At 36.1% G+C, this 26,205-nt stretch overlaps 1 protein-coding gene across 4 annotated transcripts in view; it reads left to right on the top strand.

Annotated features, from left to right (window-relative positions):
• JAM2 (junctional adhesion molecule 2) overlaps positions 1-26,205 on the top strand; it is an 86,656-nt gene that overhangs the window by 37,705 nt on the left and 22,746 nt on the right. For 3 of the 4 annotated variants that reach the window (XM_027875648.1, XM_027875650.1, XM_027875651.1), the window contains exons 3-6: positions 10,634-10,741; positions 12,463-12,615; positions 14,186-14,388; positions 21,720-21,819. In XM_027875648.1, coding sequence (XP_027731449.1) covers positions 10,634-10,741; positions 12,463-12,615; positions 14,186-14,388; positions 21,720-21,819 — 564 coding nt within the window. The remainder of the gene's footprint in view (positions 1-10,633; positions 10,742-12,462; positions 12,616-14,185; positions 14,389-21,719; positions 21,820-26,205) is intronic. The other variant, XM_027875649.1, reaches the window with a different exon arrangement.

Raw genomic sequence — 26,205 nt, 5'->3', positions numbered from 1 at the left:
TTGGGGCAGAAACACATGTGGACGAGACATACTTGGAGAGTCAATTCACCTGTCACCAGTGTCTTCTGGAGATATCAAGCTATTCCCACAGAGCCTGCTGGTTTTGTGTGGTCCACCTCTGCTAGACACTTGAACTTTGCGTGTAGTCTCTGATGAGCACTGTCTTCTGCTTGTCTTGCATGATAGCTGCTTGGAGTTACTCTTCTGGTCCTAGTTGTTGCCAGCTGCAGCGGGTACTCTGGGTAACAAATTATGGACTTTATCTCTACTTCTAGTTTCTTGCTTCAACTGGAGTTCTTAAGTGAGATATTATTTCTTCCCCACAAGAGGGGGCTCTGAGAGTAAGAGACAAAGGCAAGCTCTTGGAGTAGCAGGAAGCAGTACAGTGAGGTCCTCCCCAAAAAAACAACGAAAAACCCTCAAAACTCTCCAAACAGGTATAAATCACTAGAGTGAATCCTGATGGGAAATCTAAGAAAAATTCACATTAAGTCACTTTTCCAGGTCAGGTCAGCATAGGGAGACAAGAGAGGTCTATGGACACAGAGAATGGGTCTGCCATGGAGAACATTCTGCCAAGAGCATGCAGGAATGAGTACTCTAGGACAGAGGGAATGACATCAGGGCAAGAGAAGGTCCCTGACTCATCCTGGAGTGCCTTGTGCGGTGTGCAGGAACAGGCACCAACTGACGGCATTGTCACCTAATACCCAGTCCTAGATGCAGTATGGACCGAGAAAGGGACCTGCATTCAGAGATCTGAGGTTCTGAGGTAAAGAGTGGTTTTAGGTCCTAGACTATGTACAGAGCAAGGAGGAAGTTCAGAAGCAAGCAATAGTGGTATAGCTCAGACCAGACCAATTCTACCCTCCAGCCCATTGGAGGATGCTGAAACAATGGAGGAGCAGTAGTAGCGTCGGGTGCAATTGTGGGGCATTGAATAAAAATAAGGGGGCAGTGGAAATATAGGGAAAAAAGAAAAGATAAGAAACTTTTGAAAAACTGCATGTTTCATTTGTTGTGTAACAGAGTTAAAGTCATAGTGTTTACGTTATTTTCCAAATAAACACACAAAATGTAAGTTATAACCTGTCAATGGTCAAGTCTGCTGGCATGTCTTAACAAACAGGTGTTGGCAGGTGAGTGTTGAGAAGCCCAGCATACATTAGCAGGAATGTGTGCATATAATGACTTGTTTATAATACGATACTATATGGTTACATGACCCAATATTGAATCATCAAAATTTCAATGCAGGAAAAAAAATCACAAATTTACAATAAATTATTAAATTTAAGATGCATCACTTTAAAAAAAATTTTCTATTTTTCTGAAATGATGCAAATTTTAAAAAACATTGAAGGGGCAGCTAGGTGGCGCAGTGGATAGAGCACTGGCCCTGAAGTCAGGAGGACTTGAGTTCAAATGTGGCCTCAGACCAAACACTTGATACTTACTAGCTGTGTGACCCTGGGCAAGTCACTTAACCCCAATTGCCTAAAAAAAAATTTTTTTTTTAAATAAAAAAACATTGAAGGGTTAAAGAAAGTAGATTTCCGGGGGGCACTGAGTAATTTTTTTTAAAGGGAGCGGTAGGCCAAATAAGTTTGGGAACCTCTACTCTAGCCTACTCTGAAGCCTGCAGTCAGGAATAACCAGGGCGGGAATCCCAAACAAAAAAAAAAAAACTCACAATGCTTGTACTCTAAACCATCAGAGCTTTCCAGCTGACTGATGGGGCTGAGTGCAGCAATATTCCACCATGGCTCAGGTCCAAACCCAGGTCCAGGACTTGCAGAGCTCACATCAAGGAAGCTGCAGTCAGATTTTGCCAAAGATCAGACCACTTTGGATGCAATACTAGCTTGCAGGTCCCCACCCGGTCCTTGAGATTCTGGAATAACATGACACTCAGTAACCCAAGAAAGCAGCCCAGGAACAGCTCAGACCTTCTCCCCAGAAGTGCCATAAGACTAGACCAAACTGCAAGTCAAAGTCAGAAATTAGACTGGAAGAATGAGCAAACAAACAAACAAGAACACTTAAAGATCTGTTATTGTGGCAGGAAAACTCAAGACACGAACCAGAAGAAGAGAATAATTCCAAAAAGTCTACAAGCAAGGTTTCAGAAAGGGGGGGAAAAAACCTGGGCAAAATTTCTATTTGAATATTTGAATTCCTAGAAGAGGTGAAGCAAGAAGGTATTGTTTTATTTTGTTTTTAAGTTTAAATGTTTTTATAAGTGATGTGTGAATACTAGAGAAAAAATGGAAAATAAATGAGAACCATGGAAGAGAGAATTATAAAGGGAATCAACAACTTGGCCCAAGAGGTGTAAGACCTTGCTCAAGCAATTAAGCCCATGAAAATTAGAATGAACCAAATGGAATCCAGTGATTTCATGAGGCAACAAAAAATATTAAAACAGAGTCAAAAAAGACTTAGAGGCAAAGGTAAGGTATCTTATAACCAAAACAAACGATATGAAAAACAGATCAAAGAAAAGAAATTTAAGACTCAATGGAGTGCCTGAAAGTCATCCCTCCCTCCCAAAAATGTTTAGACATTATATTTCAAGAAATCTTAAAAGAAAACTGCCCAAACTTAATAGAACCAAAGGACAAAGTGGAAATAGAAAGAATTTACTGGTCACCTCCTGAAAGAGATTCCCAAATGCAATTCCCAGAAACATTATAGTCAAAACCCTAAGCTTCTGGGTCAGGAAAAGTACTGCAAGCAGTCAAAAAGAAAGAATTTGAGTACCAAGGAGTCACAGTCAGGAGTAACCACCACTTTAAAGGAGCAGAGAGCATGCAATATATTTTAGAAAGCAAAGCATATATAGGCTTTTAACCAAGAATAACTTACCCAGCAAGAATGAGTATTAAAAAAAAGTGGGGAACCTAAGGCAGCTAGGTGGCACAGTCGATAGAGCACTGGCCCTGGAGTCAGGAAGACCTGAGTTCATATCCAGCCTCAGGTACTAGCTGTGTGATCCTGGGCAAGTCACTTAATCCTGATTATCTGAAAAAAAGATTGAGTATAAACCTACAGGAGAAAAAATAGACTTTTAAGTAAATACAGGACTTCTAAGCATTCCTTATGAAAAGACCAGAGTTACATAGAAATTTAAAATTCAAACGCGAGAGTTAAAAGAAATAGAAAAACACAGGAATGAACAATGACAAAGGACAAAACAAGAATAAACTGCTTATTTTGTAATATGGAAAAATGATATGTGTGTCTACTTGAACCCTATCGTCATCAGGGGGCATAGAGTCTACTTAGACTAAAGTACTGGGAGTAGTTCTGTCTTGTCTTGATGATATTAAAAGAAGACTAGAAAGAGAAGGGAAGAGGAATACGAGCAGGGCTTGGGAGTAAGGTTAGGGAAAATTATCTCACATAGTTGGAGTGGGCAAGGAGAAGTCTATATATACAAGCAAGGAGGAAGAGGTAGGGTGGCTGACACTTGAACCTCACTCTCATCTGAATTGGCCAAAGGAAAGAAGAATACACACACACACACACACACACACACACACACACACACACAAGTAATAAGGAAGTAAGGAAAAACATTTTGCCCAATAGGTAAATAGGAGGGAAAGGGGAGAAAAGGAGCAGAGTGAATTAAAGGAGGGGGTACATTCAGGGAGGCATTAGTCCTAAGCAAAACAAACTCTAAATAAGGATGTAAAAAAATTATACTTATATTGAGGTGGCGAAGAACAGGAATCTGAGCAGGCTACTATAAATTGGGAAATGGCTGAACAGGTTGTAGTATGTAAATTTAATGGAGTGCTGTTGTGCTTTAAGAAATAATAAAGGGGATGGTTTCAGAGAAAACTGAGGGGGTGGAAATGGAACTGATGCAGAATGAAGTGAACTTAACCAGAACAATTTGTACAGTATTGCAGAGACAAACACCTTTGAAAGACTGAGGAACTTTGATGAGTGTATGACCAATCACAATTCCAGAGGACTAGTGACAAAACATGTTACCCACCTCCTGACATAGAAGTAAAAGCCTCAGAGTACAGAATGAGACATGTATGCCTATATGTATTTGTATGTACATATATATGTGTATATATTAATTTCTTTTTTCTTTTAGACATGTTCAATTTGTTTTGCTTGACTGCGTGTTTGTAATGGGAATTTTGTTTTTCTTTCATTCTCAGTTGAGAGTAGTGGGGTTAGGAGGGAGAAAAGGTAAATTTTTGCTGATTCAAAAAATTTAATTAAAAAAAAAGAAGAAGAAAAGCACAAACATTTTACAGTCATCATACCAAGAAAAAACATTCCATGACTTTTCCTCATTTCTTTGCTGGAGAGGGTCATCATCATCATCATCAATTGTACCTACCGTTTATTTAACACTAAGTATTGCAAGATGTTTTACACGTTATATCATTTGATCCTCAACTCAACTCTATAAGGGAGGTGCTATTATTATCCCCATTTTGCAGACAATGAAACTAAGGCTGAGAAAGATTAAGTCATGTCCATATGGACATTCCTTCTATTTCCAACTCTTTGCCACCACAAAAAGAACTGCTCTAAATAGTTTTTGTACAAATGGGTCCTTTTCCCTTTTTTTTAGTCTTGTTGGGATAAAACCCAGTAGTGATATTGCTGAATCAAGGGTATGCAGTTTTATAGCCTATGAGTATAGTTCCAAATCATAGCAAATGTTCTTAAAATAAAAACTGGAATTCTAGTGTAATGTAGAGAGCATATTCTTTGCCACCACAAAAATGGCTACTGTAAGTACATAAGGAGTCTTTTCCCTTTACTTTCATCTCTTTGGTGTATAGATTTAGTAACAGTCTTGCTGGGTTAAAGGATATGCACAGTTTAATAGCTTTTGAGGCATTGTTTCAGACTGATTTCCAGAATGGATGGCCTAGTTCACAACTCCATCAATACTACATTAGTGTACCTGTTTTCCCACAACCCATCCAACATTTATCATTTTCCTTTTTCATCATCTTAATGAATTTGATGAGTGTGAGGTGGTACCACGGAGTTATTTTAATTTGCATTTCTCTAATTACTGGTGATTTAGAACATTTTCTATGCCTATTGATAGCTATGATTGCTTCCTTTGAAAACTGCTTGTTCATGCCCCTTGATCATTTTTCAATTGGGAAATGCATCTCATTCATATAAATTTGACTCAGTTCCCCCTATATCTTAGAAGTGAGACCTTTGCCACAGAAACTTGATGCGATGAAACCAATACCGTCACCAATATCCTGTTTCTTTTCTAGTTTTAGCTGCATTGGTTTATTTTATGCAAAACCTTTTTAATTTTATGGAATCAAAATTATTCATTTTATCTCCTGGGAGGTTATCTCTTGTTTGGTCATGACCTCTCCCCCTATCCATAGATCTTAAAGGTAATTTCTTCCATGTTTCTCTGATTTGCTTATGATATCACACTTTATGTATAAACCATTTACCCCTTTTGAGCTTATATTGGTATTTGGAGTAAGAAGTTTATCTATACCTAATTTCTGCCAGATCTTGAATAATAATGTGGATAATAGACATCCTTGCTTTATCCCTGATCTTACTAGAAAAGCTTCTTACTTATATTCATTGAATATAATATTTTCTTTTGGTTTTAGACAGAGATTACTTATCATTTTAAGAAAAGTTCCATTTATTCCTGTACTTTCTAGTATTTTTGATAATTTTTATTTATGTATATATAATTTATTATATATTCTATATATGATTATTTATTTAATAATAATTTAGTAATTTTAAAAGGTTGTTCTACAGCTATTGAATGATATATTTTTTTATTAGTATGGTCAATTATGCTTATAATTTTCTTGTCATTGAACCAGTCCTGCATTGTTGGTATAAATCCAACCTGGTCATAGTGTAAGATCTTTTTGATCTGTTGCTCTAGTTTTCTTGCTAATATTTTGTTTAAAATGTTCAAATCAGTATTCATTAGGAAAATTGGCCTCTAGTTTTCTTTCTTTGTTTTGCCTCTCCTTGCCTTAGGTATCAAGACCATATTTGCATCAAAGAAGGAATTTGGTAGGATCTCTTCCTGACCTAGTTTTTCAGATAGCTTATGTAACATTAGAATTAATCATTCTTCAAATGGTTGGTGGAATTTGCTTTTTTGTTACTGGGTGATGTTTGGTTGTTTTTTTTTTTGAGGGTGGAGTAATTTGTGACTTTTTAAATGTCTTCTTTCTAAGAGAGGGTTGTTTAAATATTCTATTTCTTTTTCTGTTAATCTGAGTAATTTATGTTTTTATAAATATTCTCCATTTCATTTAAATTGCCAATTTGATTGGCATATAGTTGGAAGATATAGGTCCTAATTATTGCTTTTATTTCTTCTTCATTGATTGTGAATTAATCTTTTTCATATAGTGATCATTTTTTTTCCCTTTAATGAAATTAGGTAATGTCTTATTTATTTTAATAGTTTTTCGGAAAAGTCATCTCCTGGTATTATTTATTATTTCAATGATTTTTAAATTTTCAATTTTGTTAATCTGTTTTGATTTTTAGGATTTCTATTTTGGCCTTTAGTAGGTGGAGTTAACTTGGTTTTTTAAGGTTTTTGGTTTGTTTGTTTTTTGGCTGCAGATGCAATTCATTGATTGGCTCTTTTTTTCTTTTATTGATAAAAAAGTTTAGAAATATACTATCCCCCTAATTACTGCTTTGGCTGCATCCCACAAATTTTGCTATGTTGTCTCATTATTATTATTATTATCTTTAATGAAATTATTGTTGTTTCTAGAAATTGTTCTCTGACTCACCCATTCTTTAGAATCAAGTTATTTAGTGTCCAATTAATTTTTAATTTTTGTTTCAAGGGCAATTAGATGAAGTTTTTATTGTATTATGGTCTGTAAAAGGTATCTTAACATATATGCTTTTCTGCATTTGTTTGTGAGGATTTTGATGCCCTAATACAGGGAGAATTCTTGCAAAATGCAATGCTGAGAAATAGGTGTACTCCTTTTTATTCCCATTCAGTTTTCTCCAGAGATGTAACATGTCTACCATTCCTATTTCTATTCAGATCTTTAACTTCTTTCTTGCTTATTTTTTTTAGATTGATTTACCTGTCTATTTCTTCCTGTAATTCATTTAACTTTTCCTTTTAAAATTTAGATGCTATGCCTTTGGGGGCATATGTGTTTAGTATTGGTATTAACCAATTGTCTATGACACCTTTTAGCAAAATGTAATTTCCCTGATTGTCTCTATTAACTAGGTTTATTTATTTTTGTTTTGTCCAGATCATAAATGCTACCTCTGCCATTTTTTAGTTCAGATGAAGCATAATAGATTCTCTACCATCCTCTCACTTTAACTGTGAGAATCGTTCTGTTGTATTTCCTGTAAATAAGATATCTTTGGATTCTGTTTTCTAATCTATTTTGCTGTCATCTTCTATTTAATGGATGAGTTCATATCATTTACATTCAGAGTTGTGATTGCTAACTGTATTTTTTCCATCCTATTTCCTTACACTTGTCCTCTTTTTTTCTTCCCCATCCCCCCCCACTTTAAGAGTCTAGTTTTCTTCTGATTAATGCCTCCCTTAATCTAACATCCTTTTTATTCACTTCTTAACCCTTTCACCAATTTCCTTCCTATTTGACTACTGGGTAAGATGTATTTCTGCACCCAACTTACAAGAATGTATATTCTTTCCTCCTTTAACCAGTTTGAATGAGAATGAGGTTCATTTACCCCCCACGTTGCCTTCTTGTTGTATAAATTCTTTGTGTACCCCATTTCTGTGAGATAAGTTTTCCCATTCTTCCTCTCCCTTCCCCCCCTTTTCCAATGCATTCTTATTCCCTATCCATTCCATTCTTCTTCTGAGATCATCCAAATATAACAGAATCACACCTACAGCCCTATGTCTACTTAGACTCATTTTGTCAATTTTTCTCTCCTCCACAACTTCTGCCCTTGTACTAGGGGACTTCAGAATATATGAATCTCTTTCAAACACCCTAACCACTCAGTTCCTCAGTCTACTCACTTCCCATGACCTGCTCCTGCACCCTATCTCAGTGACACACAAAAATAGTCATACTCTTGATCTTATCAGCCACAAATGTACTACCTCCATGTTCAAATGTTCCAAAATCTCTTTATCCAGTAATAATCTATAGGCTTTTCACTTCTTCCTCTGTCTTCTCTTACAAAAACCTAGTCTTCATCCATACCTGACCTCCAATCCTTGGCTTCTCAATTCTCTCATAGGCCATCTCTCTTGAACTAGTCACTCTCTCCTCTTTTCTACATCTTGATCCATTGGTGAACTGATTCAACTCTACATTATCCTTTTCTATTGAATCCCTACCCTCCCTTATCATTTAACCAGTTACACTCTGCCAAGGCTCAGTATTGGATGACTCCCATCATTCCTTTGTTCCTACACATATACTACTGACCAAAGTAGAAAAAAATCAAACTGGTCTGAGCCCACTACAGATTTATGTTACACAACCTCAGCTGGTCACTCATTGCTGCTAGGCAGTCCTTCTATATTTGCCTTATCAACTCACTATCCCATTATATAAAGTGACTCTTCTAAACCTTCTTTTCTTTCTTTTTTTTTTTGGTGAAGCAATTGGGGTTAAGTAAATTGCCCAGTCACTCATCTAGTGAGTAATTATGTCTGAGGCTAGATTTGAACTCAGGTCCTCCTGACTCCAGGGCCAATGCTCTATCCACTGTGCCACCTAGCTGCCCCCCTTTCTAATCTACCTATATTTTTCTCTCTTTTACATACTTGTCAATCCAGTGACACCGGCCTCTTGGCTGTTCCGTGAAAAACAACACTCCAGTTCTCATCTCCAGACATTTTCTCTGGCTGTCCCCATGTCTATAAGGCACCCCTTCTTCATTTCTACCTACTGACTTCATAAAAATACTGGCTTAATAAAAAGCATTTATATTCTCTTTAAGTCCCAACTAAAATCCAACTTTTTGCAGGAAGCCTTTCTCAATCATTCTTAATTCTTTCTCTTTATTAAATATTACCTATTTGTCTTTTATATGATTAGTTAGTATATATTTGTTTATTGCCTCTCCCATTAAATTGTGAACTCCCTAAGGGCAGGGATTGTCTTTTGCCTCTTTTTGTATCTCCAGAGGTTAGCACAGTGCCTGACACATAATAGACACTTAATAAGTTGCTTTAACTTTGGTGCATAATTTCTGCTTTGGAGCAGTTTGAGAGATTGTGGGGATTGGAGAAAATATCTAGTCTCATCTTGTTGTTCTTGTGACCAGGAATCCAGTAATTCTTAAGTAATCTCTCCTTGAACTGAATTTACATATATATATATGTACACATATATGTGTATATATAAATAGAATATACATGTATACATATATATGTATATATATACATATGTGTTCTATTTTTTCCATTATTTTAAATTTATTTTAATATTTCTTACTGCTTCATGGAGTCATTGATTTCTGTTTGGTCTATTATAAATTTTAAAGGAATCTATTATTTGGATAAAGTTTACCACTATCTATTTTAAACTCTTCTTTTCCAGTTCTTTCCTCTAGAGCTTTAATTTTTTTTTTACAACCTCATGCTTAATTTCTTCTAGATGTTTATGTAATCCTTATGGACAATCCATATTTTGCTTGGAATATTTTCTTGCAGTTGTGGAGGTATTATCTTCTTCTAGGTTAGACTTGGATATCTATCTCTGCTCTGTTTCTTCTTTTTATATCTTTAGCCTTAGTTCTTGAGCTAGGGCTTTGTGCTAGTACCATGATCAGCAGATTCTCTTTTACATTTCAGCCCTTCTTGGGCTTTTCTTAGGTCATCTGGGCTCCCATACTGACCTCCACCTCTACGCTCTATATTAAGAATGCTGTTAGGTTTGGGCTGGATTTTTGTGTGTGAGCAGGCTGGTTCTTCGGGGCCTTCTATGGAATCTCAGGACAGATTACAAAGCCTCAGAGCCCCAGGGCTTGTAGTATTCCTATCTCAGTGAGATTTAAACTGGTTTCTACTGTGTCTAATCACTTTGAAGGGCCACATTATTATTTTACAACAATTCTGGAACTTTTTTGTGGGATCCCTCTTATTTTTTTTGCTTCTAAACCCAGAGCAGTGAATGCTATTGGCATCTCTGATTATGTTGGGAGGCTTCTGTCTTGTATGAATAGATTTTTTTTTTCTGGCAGATTGACTTTTCTATTGCCTGTGGTTTTTGGATGATTTCTACAGTTGATAAAGTCACTGCAGTTTCTCACTGTATTTCTTGTTCATGATTTGGTCTAGTGCTGTTTTGAGGCTTGTTTGTATTTTCTTCTGGAGTAAATGTATGCAAACTGGGTTACCTGCCTCTGTTCTTAGCTAGAAGTTGTTTTGTCTGTTTGATAATAGGAAACACACTACTGGGGGCTCAATGACTAAAGCAACTACTTATGTGATTACCCATAGAATCCAAAGCAGCATCTGCTCTCTGAGGACCCAATCAAGAAGTCAAGTGCAAATTAGGAATACAAAGTACAAAAAGGAGTGTTCACCTATTAGTAAGAAGAGTGAAATCTACCACAGGGATAGTGAGAAAATACTGATTGTATCTCCTTTTCCTAGAAGCAATTTTATCCTGTAAGTACCAAAAGAAAACATCTCCTTCAAGATTAGAATGGAAGAAACTTGGACCCAGTGTCTCCTTTGTCTATTATCAGCAAGCTTTTCAAGGTAAGAAGTTATAGACTTGTAGGTCATTGGGAGGGGAAGTGGTGAAACACTATATGTAGTGCATAGTTTTCCAGTTGACAAATAAAAAAGGGCAGAGCTGGTTTTCCAAAACATGTGAGAGAAATTTCAATGAGGCTCTGAAGGTAATGGTCATGAACATATGATATGTAGAAATAAAATGAATTATTTTTGTCCCTAAATCTCCCTTTTTCGTTCAAGTCCTTAGCTGCACAAAAATTACCATTTCCAACTGATTTAGCAGCTCTGTGACTTACTAAGAGGAGGTAATAGAATATAATTTTTCAGTAGGGAAACAGGATCTTTCAGCAATAATGATATCACTTCTGTTCCTTGTTACTACATGAAATCTGCTACATTAGTGATAATGTGCAAAGTTTAAAATAAGCACATGTCAATGGGGATAATAATAGTAACTGTATCCTAGAATTGCTCTAAGGATCAAATGAGATAATATTTGCAAAGTGCTCTATAGACCTTGAAGTGCTATAAAAATATTAGCTTTCATTGATAGGGAAGACTAAGCAGATTTTATATTCTGCTGCTCCACCTTTTAAACTAAGCCTTTAGAGACTATGTCTCGGAGGGACAAAGCCACTTCAAATTTTCACCTGGGGACAAATCTTGAAGGTCTTTAAGAAGCTAGGGTCATTCATATGACATAATGAGGCATTAGAGAATATCTTTAATGGGGGAAATTTATAAAAGATTTAATAACTCTTTTCCACAGCAATCTAGAAAATACACCAGACTGAACTCTGATCAGGAAAACCAAGAAAACGTCACAAGGAGTCTTTTTTCCAGCTGAGGGTTGTGTAGGGAGGCAAGACGGAGAGGTCTGAGGACACTGAGAACAAAGTCTGGTCAAGAGCATATGTGAGATATTTCAGGCCTCTGTAACCAAAAGACAGTCAAGAGAGGGCAGCAGAGCAGAAACAGATCACAGAGAATCCCCAGCTTAGAGATCCAGAGGGTGTCATTAACATGGGCCCTACCTGTGTACTGAGCAAGGAAAAAATTCTGGAAATGTAGCTGTGTGGCTCTGAACCCAGGAATGGAGCTGTGACTAAATTCTAGGCTTTAGCCCAGTGTGTAAGCCTGACTGATAACCAGGGCATCAGTCCCAGACCAAAGAGATGTCTGCAGTTGAGTCTTTCTGAAACAGGCCATTAGTGACTGAGTCCAACAGTGTTCTACTGAAACTTCCAATCAGAAAGACACAATAGTGGGTCAGAAACTTGTAGAATTCAAACCAGGAGAGCAGTGAACAGACCACACATGAGATCACAACCAGTTAGGAACTCTGATTAACATAAAGATCAATTACAATTCCAAAAGACTCATGATGAAACGTGATATCTACCACCTAACAGATTGCTGATGGATTCAGAATATAGATATCTCCTCTCCTTTCCTCTCCCTTCCTTTTTTTGGGGGGGGGGGGAGCCAACATGTTCAATGAAGGAATTTGCTTTATATAACTCTACATTTTATGGGTTTTATTTTTCTTGCTTTCTCAATGAGTAGAGGAGGGGGAGGAGAGAGGGAAAGAATTTGGAACTAAAAAAATAAAATTGAATTTTAAAAGATTTATTGAAAGTATTAAGCTTTTCTTACTCCACTTTATTAAAATTATAAGTATTATGACAGTGTATTTATTATTTAATTTTAAGTATCTTACTTATGTTTCTTTTTGTTTAAAGGTGATTTTAAGGATAGAGCTGAGATGCTCAATTTCAGCATCAGAATTAAAAATGTGACTAGAAAGGATGCTGGACAGTATCGCTGTGAAGTTAGTGTACCATCTGATCAAGGCCAAAACCTTGAAGAGGATGTTATTGCTCTGGAAGTATTAGGTAAAGAATGAAAATTTGTTTTCATCTAGTGGTATTCTAATATGTGAGTGTGTTACAATGAATTCTCTTAAAAATTTTCTTAATCATGTCTGCTCTTTATTCCCTATTCCTATGTAGAATATTATAGAAGGTGAAATAATGGTAAATAAAGTAAAGAAGTAGCTATCAATTTTAAGTCTTGGCATAGAAATTCTTAACTTAGGGTCCATGAACTTGTGTATATGTGTATTTTTCTAACATGTTGATAATTATTTTTCAATTTAATTAGTTTCCTGTGTAATAGTATTAATTATATTTTATGCACTTAAATAGACTATTCTGAGAAGGGGTTGGTAGCCTTAATTAGACTGCCAAAAGAGTCTAAGATGCAAATAAGGCAAGAACACTTGGTTAGAGGCCCAGAAAGATAATGTGTCCTAGATCATACAAGAGTTTGTGGCTGAGCTGGGATTAGTGCCAGCCTTTTCTGATTCACTCCAGTACTTTTTCCATCATTTGGCTTCTATACATAGGATGACATAAATTCATCTCTTCCAACAGTGTGGCACAATTACAAGGCAAAAGTGATGGACATTCCAAGAGAGTCACTGTGATGTAGCTGAAAAGATTATAATTCAAAGTTCCTATGTTCTTGGCTCTATCATTTGACTAGCAAGGTCATTTAAATATGATCATGAGCAAGTCAGATTCTTCACTAATTAAAATGACAGTGTTTGACTAAATGATATCCCTATTGCTCTTTGGTACTCTAATATTATATGACTCTCTTGTTTGTTTTTCACAGGACCCATTATCTAATCAGTATAGGAAACTCTTAGTGAAAGACTAGACCCCAGAATAAATCTCACCTCTAGTACTTACTTGCTGTGTGATCCTGGGCAAGTCGTTTAACCTTTTTCTTGGCTTCAATTTCCACATCTTTAAAGTGAGAGTAATAATGAATAACACCTACTTCATAGGGTTGTTATGAGAGTGAAATCAGATAATATATATAAAGAGTTTTGCAAACCTTAAAGTGCTATATAAATGCTATTATTATTACCAATGTAGACCTGTACCTCCTAGTCTTAGACTTAGTTGCCTGGGGCACTAAGAAATTATGTAGCTAACTCAGAGGAGCATCTGCTCTAAGTGGATCCTTAATCCAGAGGTCCATCAGGAGGTCTGGTCAATTCTGGAGTTTTCTTTGAGTTTGAAGTTGGTTTTCAATCTCAGCTAAGGCATATCTTCCAGTCTGTAGTCCCTGGGTCCCAGATTAGACATGAACATTTCAACCCAATGGAGCCAATCAACCTAGCTTCCAAGATGTCTTATACATGGGCTGGGACGAACTCTGGGTTGGACTTGATCTTTTTGTCTGGATAATGATAATAACAATTGTAACTCATACTTTTATACTTCACAGTTTATGAAGTATACAACACTATATAAGTGTGAGCATAAAACCATTAGGTGGAGGGAGACCTCTTGAAAAACAAAAGAATGTGTTACAAACTTGTGTATTTTTGCCTGGCAATCAAAATTTGCATTTACTTTACAAAATTAATACCATCTGTTATCTGTTGTTTAGTGGCACCTGGTGTTCCATTATGTGAAGTCCCCAGCTCAGCTCTGAGTGGGACTGTAGTAGAACTAAAATGTCAAGATAAAGAAGGTTTTCCAGCTCCTGAGTACACGTGGTTCAAGAATGGTGTTCATTTACTAGAAAATCCCAAAAGTGGCCACAAAATCACCAACATCTCTTACACAATGAATAGAAAAACTGGGACTCTGGTAAGTTTATTTTGTTCTTTAATTAGTAAAATGTTTACAACAATACAAACCTATTAATTATTATGTACTAGCCATTTGCATAGCTTAGTGGACAGAAGGCCAGCCTTAGAATCAGGAAGATGGGAGTTGAAGTCTCATCCTTTGACATATAACAACTGTGTGGCCATAAGCAAGTTGCTTAACTTCTTGTTGCACCTGGGAAACTTTCTGAAGACTTAATTGGAGAGATAATATCAACTTGGCTTGATGGAGAGATTTTCCATGCAAGGAGTTTCCTGTCAGTTTCACAGGCCCAGCCCCACCCTTGTCCTCATCACGCACCTCAAAAAATGAATAAATATTAAAAATTCTAGAGCTAAAATTATGGAGAAAAAAAGACAGTCTGGTGCCTGGATTGTTGCTATCTACAGCAGTAGGGACGGTAGGGAAAATGTAACAGGAGCTTGGTACAGAGATAGACCCAAACGAGCAAGAATGAGGAGGAGGCCTGCTGTGGTAGGGAGAAAGACAGGTTTGGAAAGCTGAGCATAGGATATGTTGAGGCAGGGTCCACAAATTCTTATGGTGGAAATTTCAAGGGGGTGGGTGACAAGCTTCTGCTGCTATCCTATTCCCTATGTGTAAAAATACAGAAAGCATAGATTCCCTTGTTGTTGTTTGTCCTTCATTCTTGAAGAGGACCATGACATCTGGAAGGTGATGCCATGACTTGCAAGTGAATTGGATTTAAGTGAGGGAAGGCTGTGCAAAGACTCCCTTATTAGTCACCAAGCAAATACTTAAATATTCTCAAAGATATTCTGCTCATTCACTGCCCAAGCAATGAATGTCACAAACTACTTGTCCTATTGTATTATCTGATTTGGTAATCTCCTTTACAGATAATTCAGATTTATTCATAATATATGACTGTTCTGCCTTTGAAGTACATATGGGAGTTGACCATTATAAGAATTAAGTTTATGGGAATCTCTAGGTGATCTAAAAGTAAACAATATACTTGAAAATAATCTGTTAGTAAACTTTTTTCATTTCCACGTTTGTGACATTTTCTGAGACGTAGGAAGGAACATCAGATTTAAAGTTCATTTTTTTAAAGCAACATTAAATATTAATTTTAAAATGTCTGCATTCCACAGAACATGAAATTTTTAAAACCATTATTATTACTTTAAAGCTCAAAAGCAAAAATGTTAAATCCTTTTTTTAAAAATTCAGCATTTCTTTTCACAAAATATATATTTGTAGTTAGAAACTACACTTTGGATCCTTAATCTGTTATAGGCTAAAGAATATAAAAAGACTCCTTACTGAGATCTTGCCCTCATCACTTTCAAGAGTCAGCAGGGGCAGTCAGCAGGTCCAACAGTTCTTATGCTGATGTTTGTGGGAGAGGAAAAAACTGCTGTCACACCTTGCTATATTTACTTTTTAAATTTATTTTTTCTCGAAGCAGGTGATAGAACACAAAAGCATGTAAATATATTTTCCATGGATAGCTTCTGACCTTGAAAGATCTTATGATGTCAAAAAAATGACCCAAAGAGAAATTCATTATGTAATTAAATAATAGGGGGCAGCTGGATGGCGTAGTAGATAGAGCACAGGGCCTGGAGTCAGGAAGACCTGAGTTCAAATCCAACCTCAGACACTTACTAGCTTTGTGACCATGGGCACATTACTTAACCCTGTTTTCCTCAATTTCTTCATCTATAAAAAGACCTGAAGAAGGAAATGGCAAACCACTCCAGTATCTTTGCTGAGAAAACCCCAAATGGGGTCACAAAGAGTCAGACACAACTGAACCAACTGAACAACAACAAATTAAATAATAGACAATACAGGCAATGTATGTTTTGTAAAGCTTATGATGATCAATGTGTGACTTCCTTCTCACTACTCATCATAATTAAGAATGAATACCATTTTGTTATTTTATTCTAATTTATATTATGAGAGAAATTATTATTAATAACCAATTATGGGAAAAATCCACACTTTTTCCCTATCCTATTCCTTTGTTTGAAACCCAGCCTTTAAAGAACATTACTGACCTCTGCCAAAAATTTACCCCACCTAGACCATCATATCTAAGTGAATTCCTGCCCATTGTGTTCTACTAAGGTTTAGGTGGAGATAAATTCTTTGATTAAATTGCCCAAGACTGGGGGTGATTTGGAAGTAAATGACATCATCAAAGTCCTGTGCCCTAGCCACTCATTAGAATAGATTCACCTCTCATTATAATATTCATTTTCCTTCATTACTTGTTAACCAATCAGAGTCAATTGCCATCCTCAGGAAGACCCACTCTACTAAGGTTATGTAAGTGCTGAGTGGGTTCCATGAGGAATCTTTGGCATTCAAGAGTGTCACTGACCCCTTCTATTAATAATGTGCTAGAAGTGTTAATAAAATGATTAATTACCCAGAAACGTTGTTTCTCAAACTTTTTAGACATCACAATTGTCAATTACCCTGAATTTATGGTGACTATTCTGGAAGTAGACTGCCTATTTTGAGAAAGAGAACAATATTCTTGTGGGGTTGAAATAAGCCAAGACTACTCTTCTCCATTTTCCTTTTTCTTTGCCATTAAGAAATAAAGAAGAGGGACATGGTAGTGGTGGAAGAGCAAAAAAGAGGTAGCAGGACAAATAGCTTAAAGTACTAGAGATAAAAAAAAAATAAAGTCCTAGAGATAAAAGACAAAAATGAAACATCCTTGCCTTCAAGGAGCTTACACTCTACTGTGGGAAATGTACATATTAAGTGTAATGGGAGAAAGAGGAAGGAGAAAATGGGGGGAGGAAGGAGGACTAAATCTTCCACCTCAGTTGCAATAGTCACAAGATATAATCACAATGAGGTTTTAATGAATTAACAAGAAGTTAATTAGCTTATTATCTTTTTATAAATTATAAACAATTTCTCTGAGTCAGAGGGAAGCAATTGTCATGGGACAGCAAAAAAAAAAAAAATAGTAGGTTGTGAAGGGCTTCAAATACCAGAGGAATTTATATTTGATCCTAGAAGCAATAGAAAGGCATTGGAGTTTATTGAGTATGAAAGGGATGTGCTTTGGAAAATCACTGTGAGAAGAAATTATCTATCAAACCAATGGCTAGGTTCATGACTAAACAAAAAATAGGTTCACAGGAGATAATATGGATACTTTTTTGATTATACAAAATTAAAAAGCTTTTGTGTAAACAAAACTAATGCAACTAAAATTAGAAGAGAAACAAGAAACTGAGGAGAAATTCTTTAGTAAGTTTCTCTGATAAGCCTCTCATTTTTTAAATTTTTTTTTACATTTTTAAAAAATTTTGAGTTATTTTCTTCCCTCCAGCCACCAAGAAGGCAAGCAGTGTGATACCCATTATACATATGAAATTATGCAAAACATATACCCATGTAGCTATGTCACCAAAATAAGCAAGAAAAATAAAATGAGAATATTATATTTTAATTTGTACTCAGAGTTCGTCAGTTCTCTCTCTGAAAGAGGGTAGGGTTTTTCATCATGAGTCTTTCAGAATTGTCTTTGATCATTGTATTGATCGGAGCAACTAAGTCTTTCACAGCCAATAATCATTATAATATTGCTTTCACTGTGAACAATGATCTCCTGGTTCTGCTCTCTTTACTTTGTTCATACAGGTCTTCCCCTATTTTTTTTGAAACCATCCCACTCATCATTTCTTATAGCATGATAGTGTTCCATCATAGTCGTATACCACAACTTCTTCAGCCATTCCTTGGTGAATGAGCATTCCTTTCATTTCCAATTTTTTGTCACCACAAAAAAGAGGTGCTATAAATATTTTTGTACATATAGGTGCTTTTCCTTTTTCTTTTATCTCTTTTGCATTTTGTAGTCATATTGTTGAGTCAAAGGGTATGTATTGTTTTATAGCTCTTTGAGCCTAATTCCAAATTGTTCTCCAGAATGGTCAGACCAGTTCACAACTTCACCAATAGTTCTTTAGTGTACCTATTTTTGCACATCCTCCCCAGCTCTTGTCCTTTTTGATAAGTGTAAAGTGATACCTTGGAGTTGTTTTAATTTGCATTGTTCTAATCTATAGTGATTTAGAGCATTTTTTCATATGATTATAGATAACTTTGATTTCTTCTTCTGAAAACTGTCTCTTCATATCCTTTAGCAATTTATAAACTAGAGTATCCTTTTATTTTTATAAATTTGATCCAGTTTCCTACATATTTGAAAAATGAGGCCTTTATCAGAGAAATTTGCTATAAATGTGTTTTATATTACTTCTTTGTCTAGAGTACTTTTTAGCAAAATGTAGTTTCTCTACTTATCTCTTTTAATTAGGTCTATTTTGTTTTTTCTTTGTCTGAGATCCTGATTGCTATCCCTAACTGTTTTACTTCAGCTGACTCCTAATAGATTCTGCTTTAGCCCCTTATTTTAGCTCTGCATGTGTCTTTGTGTTTCAAGTATGCCTCTTACAAACAACATATTGTTAGATTCTGGTTTCTAATCAATTCTACTAACCACTTCTGTTTCATGGATGAGTTCATCCCATTTACATTCACAGTTATGATTATTAACTGTGTATTTCTCTCCATCCTATTTTCTTCTGTTTATCCTCTCTCTTTTTACCCTGTCTCTTCTCAAGAGTTTGTTTTCTTCTGACCACTGCCAGTTTTCAGTACTTTCAAGGTTGTGTGATCTTGGGAGAGGTGTCGTCCCTGCTCTCCTTGTTTGAGCTCTGGTCTTTACCCAGGAAGGGCCCTCTTCCCCTGTAGCCACAAGTGCTAGTACTCTTCTCTGCCTTGGAGCTGCAACCAGGGCCCCTGATCCCTTGTGACCAACCACGAACACTCCTCTCTGCCCTGAAACTATAGCCCAGAACTGCATATGGGCAATAGGGTTGCCAAACAGCACCCAGCCACACATTCAGTGCCAGCAAAGGGTCCCCTGTAATTTCTTTCTGATCACTTGTCTTACCCCCTTACTATCTCTGTTCTGGGAGATCCTGAAGCTGCTGATGCCACTATTATAGCCTACCCCTAGTCCTGCTGATGTGTGCACTCCTGGCTGGCCCTTACCTGGGTGTCACAGACCTCTTCTGCCAACTTCCTAAGTTGTTGTAGGCTGGAAAAAATGTTTCACCCTGACCTTTCGTTGACTCTGCCATTCCAAAATTCATTTTGAGACATTATTTTAAAGTTGTTTGGAGGAGAATGATGGGAGAGTCCAGTTTAGTTGCTGCCTCCATTCTGCCATCTTACCTCCACCCTCCCTTTCCTTTCCCATATTCTAAAAGTATCATTTCTAAGATATATTGGAAACTGAGTCAAATTCATAAGAATAAGAGCCATTCCTCAAATGACAACTAATCAAAGGATATGAATAGGCAGTTTTCAGAGGAAGAAATCCAAGCTATAAATAACCATATGAAAAAATGCTCTCAATCATTAATAATTAAAGAAATGCAAATTAAAATGATTTTGAGATACTACCTTCTACTCATCAAACCAACGAAGTTGACCAAAAAAAGGAAATAATAAATGCTAGATGAGAAATGAGAAAACCTGTACTTTATTTAATGCATTGTTAGTGGAATTGTGAACTGGTCCAACCATTCCGGAAAGCAGTTTGGAACTATAACTAAAAGCTATTAAACTGTGTATACTCTTTGACCTAGTAATACAACTACTAAGTCTATATTCTCAAAGATATCAAACGAAGAGGAAAAGGATCCATATATACAAACATATTAAAAGCAGCTCTTTATGTGGTGGCAAACTGAGGGGTTACTCATCAGTTGGGGTATGACTGAACATGTTATCATATATGAAGGTTATGGATTACTATTTTGCTATATGAAATGATCAAGGGGATGGTTTCAGAGAAACCTCGAAGGTTTGTATGAACTGATACAAAGTGAAGTGAGCAAAACCAGGAAAATATTTTTTTTAATTTACAACCAATATTGTAAAGACAAACATCTTTGAAAACTTCATAACTCTGATCGACACAGTGACAAACCACAGTTCCAAAGAACTTATGATGAAAAATGTTATTAACCACCAGATAGAGACTCAGGTGGACTCAGAGTGCATGTTGAAGCATATTTTCTTTTCTTTTTTTTTCCTTTTTGGGCATGACTAATGTGTAAATTTGTTTTGTTTATACATACTTGGAATGAGTTTTGTTTTTCTTGCCTTCTCTATGTCTGAGGGAAGGGAAAAAAGGAGAGAGAGAATTCAGAACTACAAAATGTAAAATTGAATTTAATAAAAAATAAGAAAAGAAAGAAATCACTTTACCAGATTTGTCAAGAATAGATTAAAATGGGGAGATAATTGTGTCAGGGACACCAATTAGGAATCTATTTTAATAGTCTATTTTAATTTAATAGGATGATGAGGGCTAGACTAAATTAGAGTGATGGCTGACTATATTATTTGAGAGAAGACAATACATGTGAGAGATGTTTGGGAGGGTATCATGAGAGGCATGAGGAGAGAAGCAATGGCCCAAGCTGTTTAGGAAAATGTAAAAGAGAAACAATTAGGGAGGAGTAAAAGTACCTTTACTCTCAGGGAGGAATAAAAGTACTGCTTTACTCTCATATGGACCCCACTGAGATTAAACAGCAAGATGTCAACCTGTGTTTCCTTTCTCTCTTCCTCAGTTGTGGTCAAGAAAATTTCCCAAGGAGTCAAGGCTTTTGAGAAAACCATATTAAAATTTTTACTCAAAAATCTTTCTCTTTATTTTTCAATTGCCCTTTTTAGTCTTCTCTTTTTTCAGAGTTGTTTCATTATGATTAGAATAACTAATAAAATACTGAGTTAGATTTGCCTAGTGCTTAAAGAACTTCCTGAAAGAAAAGTTGGCAGTAGTTTCATTAACCCTATGTTACAATGATTTATTTTTTTTCCTTTGGAAAGTACATGAACTCAGTGTCAGATTATGGAGAACCTAATTAATAACTAGGGATTCCTTGGATACTAGAGAAATCTGAATTTGTTCATACAGTTTGTACTCAAACTTTATAAAACATGCATTGACCATTTGTCCAGTATCACCAGCAGAAAATTTGCAGAACTCCTACAGCTGATAGCTTATTAGCTTGCTCTGTCAAGTTAAAGAATTTTTACTTACTCACTCTGTGAAATTCTGGATGAGTTTTAAACTGAAAATAACAAGACAAAATACCATGTCATTTGATATAGAAAAATCTGCTCTGTGTAATGGATCAGACAACTCAAAAAAGTTGTTGTACAGTATGATCTACTTAATGAGTTCACCACTTAATGAAAATGACTTTTTTTTCCTCCAAAAATAGCAATTTAACAGTGTTTCAAAACTTGACACTGGAGAGTATTTTTGTGAAGCTCGCAATTCAGTTGGATATCACAAGTGTCCTGGGAAACAAATGCAAGTTGGTAAGCAAAAAAAAACAATTAGCTTAAGGGGCAAGTGAATATGTGTCTATGTTGGTTTGGGTTGGATTGCTGAAGGATTTGGCACAAATAAAATAAGCAGGTAGTGGAATTGATACTTAGGCAGAAATGACTTTAGAGTTGCTGAGATTTAAGTTATGCTCTTTCATTCATCAAAAAATTAGCATAGAAAATAGTAATAACACATAGTACTTATTTTTTCTTTATCATAGGACTCTAAAGGTTATCCTAAAGTTTGATCTTTTTCTCTTTAATTGTTCACATAAGCCCGTATAATTTGTAAGATGCAGAGTGGTTTTTTTTAAGTACTTCAAGCAAATATAGCAAGTCCTAAAATTTTTTTCCATTTCTTCCCTTCCTCTCCAGTTTGAATAACTGGGAAAATAAAGTATGTTTACCTTAAAGTAAATATGGTGATTGGTAGGGTTGATAAACAAGGATATACTAGTTATCTAGTCCAAACCTTCATTTTATATATGATGAAACTGATAGCCAGAGAAATTAAGTGATTTTCCCAAGGCTAAACAGGTGGTAAGTGGCAGTGGTAAGATTCAAACCCAAGTGTTCCAAATTCAGGACTCTTTCCACTGTACCATGCTGCCTCAGGAGGGTCTTTGCCCTCATCTTATACATTAGAGATAGTACAAAAAGACAAAACTCAGAGGAAGTAGCATAGCAAGGTAAGAGTTGTTGCAAGAGGAGTCCAATATTTGGTACTGTGAATGACTGGGGAATTTTTTTAGAACTTCATGGTTGTTTCTGCAAGGATTTCTATTTTGTTTTCTTCCTCATCTTAAATTTTTCAGTAATATAGTGAACCATGTGATCAGTCTCAGTACAATAGCAGGGTGCCATGCATATTTTTTTCCAGATTTCTTGAGATAGTAAGCTGAAATAGTAAAAAACAAAACAAAACAAAGCAATATCCATCAAATTGTACCCAGGCCTTTCATGCCATGAGTCTTTGACACAGGGATTGCATTTGGAGGGTTCATTCAGGATTATACAATGTATACATACATACTGAATTCAGGATTATACAATGTATACATACATACATTGATGTATGTATAATGAGCTCCCCGAGAAGATCTGGATAATAAGATCTGGATGGTCCTTGGAGTACATATTGATCATTTCCACTGACCAATAAGAGTATTATTTTATTCTTCCAAAGCACAAATCCTTCAGCAAGTGTCTTGTACCTGCAAGGACAACTGTGATTACCTGTATCAAAAAGGAGTCATGATTGAGGCAGGAAGAAAGGAGAAAGGAGCTTTTCCTTTTGGGAAAGGAAAGGAGAAAGGAGAAAGCACTTCAGCTGTTGAACCCTTTTTCCTCTGTCTGGAACGTGTGGAGTGGAATTCTCTCTTTGGGACTCCCCATGACATGGATGGGAGAGAGAGAGAATCCTCTCCTCACCCCCTCTATTCACCCTCCTGCCTATAGAAGCTGTTCTCACATGACAGCTGGCACACCTGAGAGCATGTATTTTGTGTCTCATTTTAACTCTCAGAGCCATGACAGTTAACTCACTCCCAATGATAGTGAAACTACTTCTATCCAAAATTCTATTCCGTCTTAAAGCTAAAATAACAGTATCCATAGTCTCTCTGAAAGAAGCTGATATTGCACTTCTATGGTTTATGAGATGGAGGAAGTCTTAACAACAGAGGTGACTAAGTCCATTACAGATTTATGTTATCCGATTTCTTTTTGTTTGTTTTAAAATCCATTTATAGAATTTTTATTCCATTTACATCAACTTAATATATGTGTTTTTAATAATTACACTTAGATTGTTCATGAAAATGTCATCAGATATTATACAAAGCTACCTATCATTCCTGTTTCTTGTTTTCCTGTTATTTCCTGCTATCTCCCTGTTAACTATTTTTTACAACATGTGTATGTTAGGCAAATATTAAAAAAATCACAAAAACAAAAAACCCAAATACATGAGTTTTTTGTTTTATTGCTATGCTTAATATACAGTGACTTTAGGAATATGAAATAATTTCTTTTTACTGCATCTTTATTTGTACATTTGTTCTTACATTATTATTAGGTCTTTAAATACAAATATAGTGAATAAAGCAAAAATAATGAAGGTAAATAGCAGGTAACTTTACAAATAATGGAACATGGACTATTTTTGTCTTTCTCCAGAGTAAATTAATTATGATTGTAGTTGTAAAAGTGTTCCTTAAAACTTTGTCTTAAGGAACATTTTTGCAACTGCAGTCATAAGAGTGTACGTATTGAGATTGTATATTTCACAGATACACATGGTATGAAATGTAATATCTATAGGACATTTATTTCTACCACAGCCATGAATGCACCAACCCCAAAGTATCCACAACAACTACACCTGTGGCTGAAACTAATTAATTATCCCTTTGATCTACCACAACTACCACCACCACCATTATAGGCTAATTATGCAGGCAGTTTTCTTTGCTCAGATGTGAAAGCTGGTTAAACACTGGCCTTATGAAATCACAATGTGCTAGAAGTACTATGCCAAGCATGTAAAATGTGTATGTAAATTCCACGTTCCCACATTGACCACGTCTGATGAAAACAGATAACTCCCCGAATATTACTCCCAGAATATTGAACATAAACATAAACATAATCTACTCCCCTAATATTAAACATAAAAAACATATGGGAAATGTAAGAATCCAAATAGAAGTAACATAAATCTCTCACAAGTCACAAGTAAACACTATTTGTGTGACAGGATAAGTAACAAATGGTCTACTGTGTAAATTTTAGAATGAGGCAGAAAGAATTTGGAAGGCTGGTGCAGTCTCCTTTCCTTCTTCTGCTTCATCTTCATTTCCCTGGGTGTCCAATGACCACAATATCAAGTTGTCTCTCTGTAATTCATTGTTAGTCTTTTGTCATTGCATGCTTCTTCACTCAATAGATCAAATTCAGCAATAGCTTCATGAAAAGATGTCTTTGTAAGGGATCAGGCTTTCTCTGAAGAATTAAGGAGCTCAAAGTAGAAAACACAGAAAAATACAGGGCCAGACCCAATCTTATAGATATGTTGGTTGTATCTCCTTTTTGCTGATTTCAAATTTGTCTTGATATGCTTGTTGTGATTGATCCATATTTCCTTTCTTGTCATCACCAGCAGCAACCTCAGCCAAATAATGGTAGTAATCTTGCATTTTCAAACAGAAAACTTCGCTTTGTATTTGTGAAGCATTAGGAATCACAGACTTTTCCAACAAAGAGTTTATTATTGCATTATTGCAGATATCTTAGTTTAGTCTCAATTTTCTCTCTGTATTCTTGTATTGTTTGCTGTCTTTTCTCACTGCTTTCTATCTTTTGCTTAATATTGAAATGACCCTTCAAAATGACCTCTGGGCTCCTATGACTTTTTTTTTAAGCAATAGAGAGAAGATTCCTCTTCTCCTTGAATAATTCAGTTCCTTGCTCAGTTACAGACTTCATAAAGGCTGCCATGTCATTATATTTCTTAGCCTTCTCAGTCAGTTTGGTCTTCTGAACCATCTTGTTTCTATCCATGACTTAATATTCTGTGCTCAGAGTGGGTGGTAACAATGATGGAAGGACAAGAGTACAGCAGTCTCTGAGAGGAAGCAGTGGCCTGTATTATCTGATCTCAATTGGACTGTCACAGATACAAGACTGTATTGAGAATGGGTACAGGCCTTATTTTGACCATGACAGGGAAGGAGTTCCCTTCCACTAGGGCATAGTCATTGGACCCAGGAGTTCTGGTCCTAACTCTGGTCTATGCCTCATGGATCCAAAGGGACACTATGGGAGGGGATTCTTTTTCACCAAGGCCCTCAGCCCTTGCTCTCTTTGGTGAAGGTTGGGGGACTTGCCTGTAAAGGTATGGCTGCCAAACATCCTAATCCCAGCCCTGGACAGCAACTTATAGATCTAGGGGGAAGAGAGGAGTTCCCTATTGCCAGGTGTTTCAATTCTCAGCTGTTACTCTCTTTGGTGAAGGCATGTGATCTTACCCACAGTGGTATAACTGCTGAAGGTCACAGCTGAAACTGACCCAGTCCTGGTCTGTGACTTACAGACCAGAAGAGAAAGGACTTCTCTATTACTGAAGCAAAAGGTTCAATGACCAGACCTTTAATTACTCCAGAGAAGGCCTAGGGTGGCAGTAAAGCTACTTATTCCACCTGGTCCACAAATATGTGGCTGCCACGATATGTAATCTTAGCAATGGTCAGTGGCACATGAGCTAAAAGGCAGCATTAGTGAGTGGTTCAGACCTATTACCCATAAAAAAGGTTCAGATAGATTTTGACGGGAAAGAATGATCAAGGAGTCACTATGGGAGGCTTTATTAGTGGTAAA

The sequence above is a fragment of the Vombatus ursinus genome, unplaced genomic scaffold, assembly GCF_900497805.2.
Source record: "Vombatus ursinus unplaced genomic scaffold, bare-nosed wombat genome assembly UNPS02014809.1, whole genome shotgun sequence".
NCBI classification, from domain to species: Eukaryota; Metazoa; Chordata; class Mammalia; order Diprotodontia; family Vombatidae; genus Vombatus; species Vombatus ursinus.
This window is presented reverse-complemented; position numbering and strand designations above follow the sequence as displayed.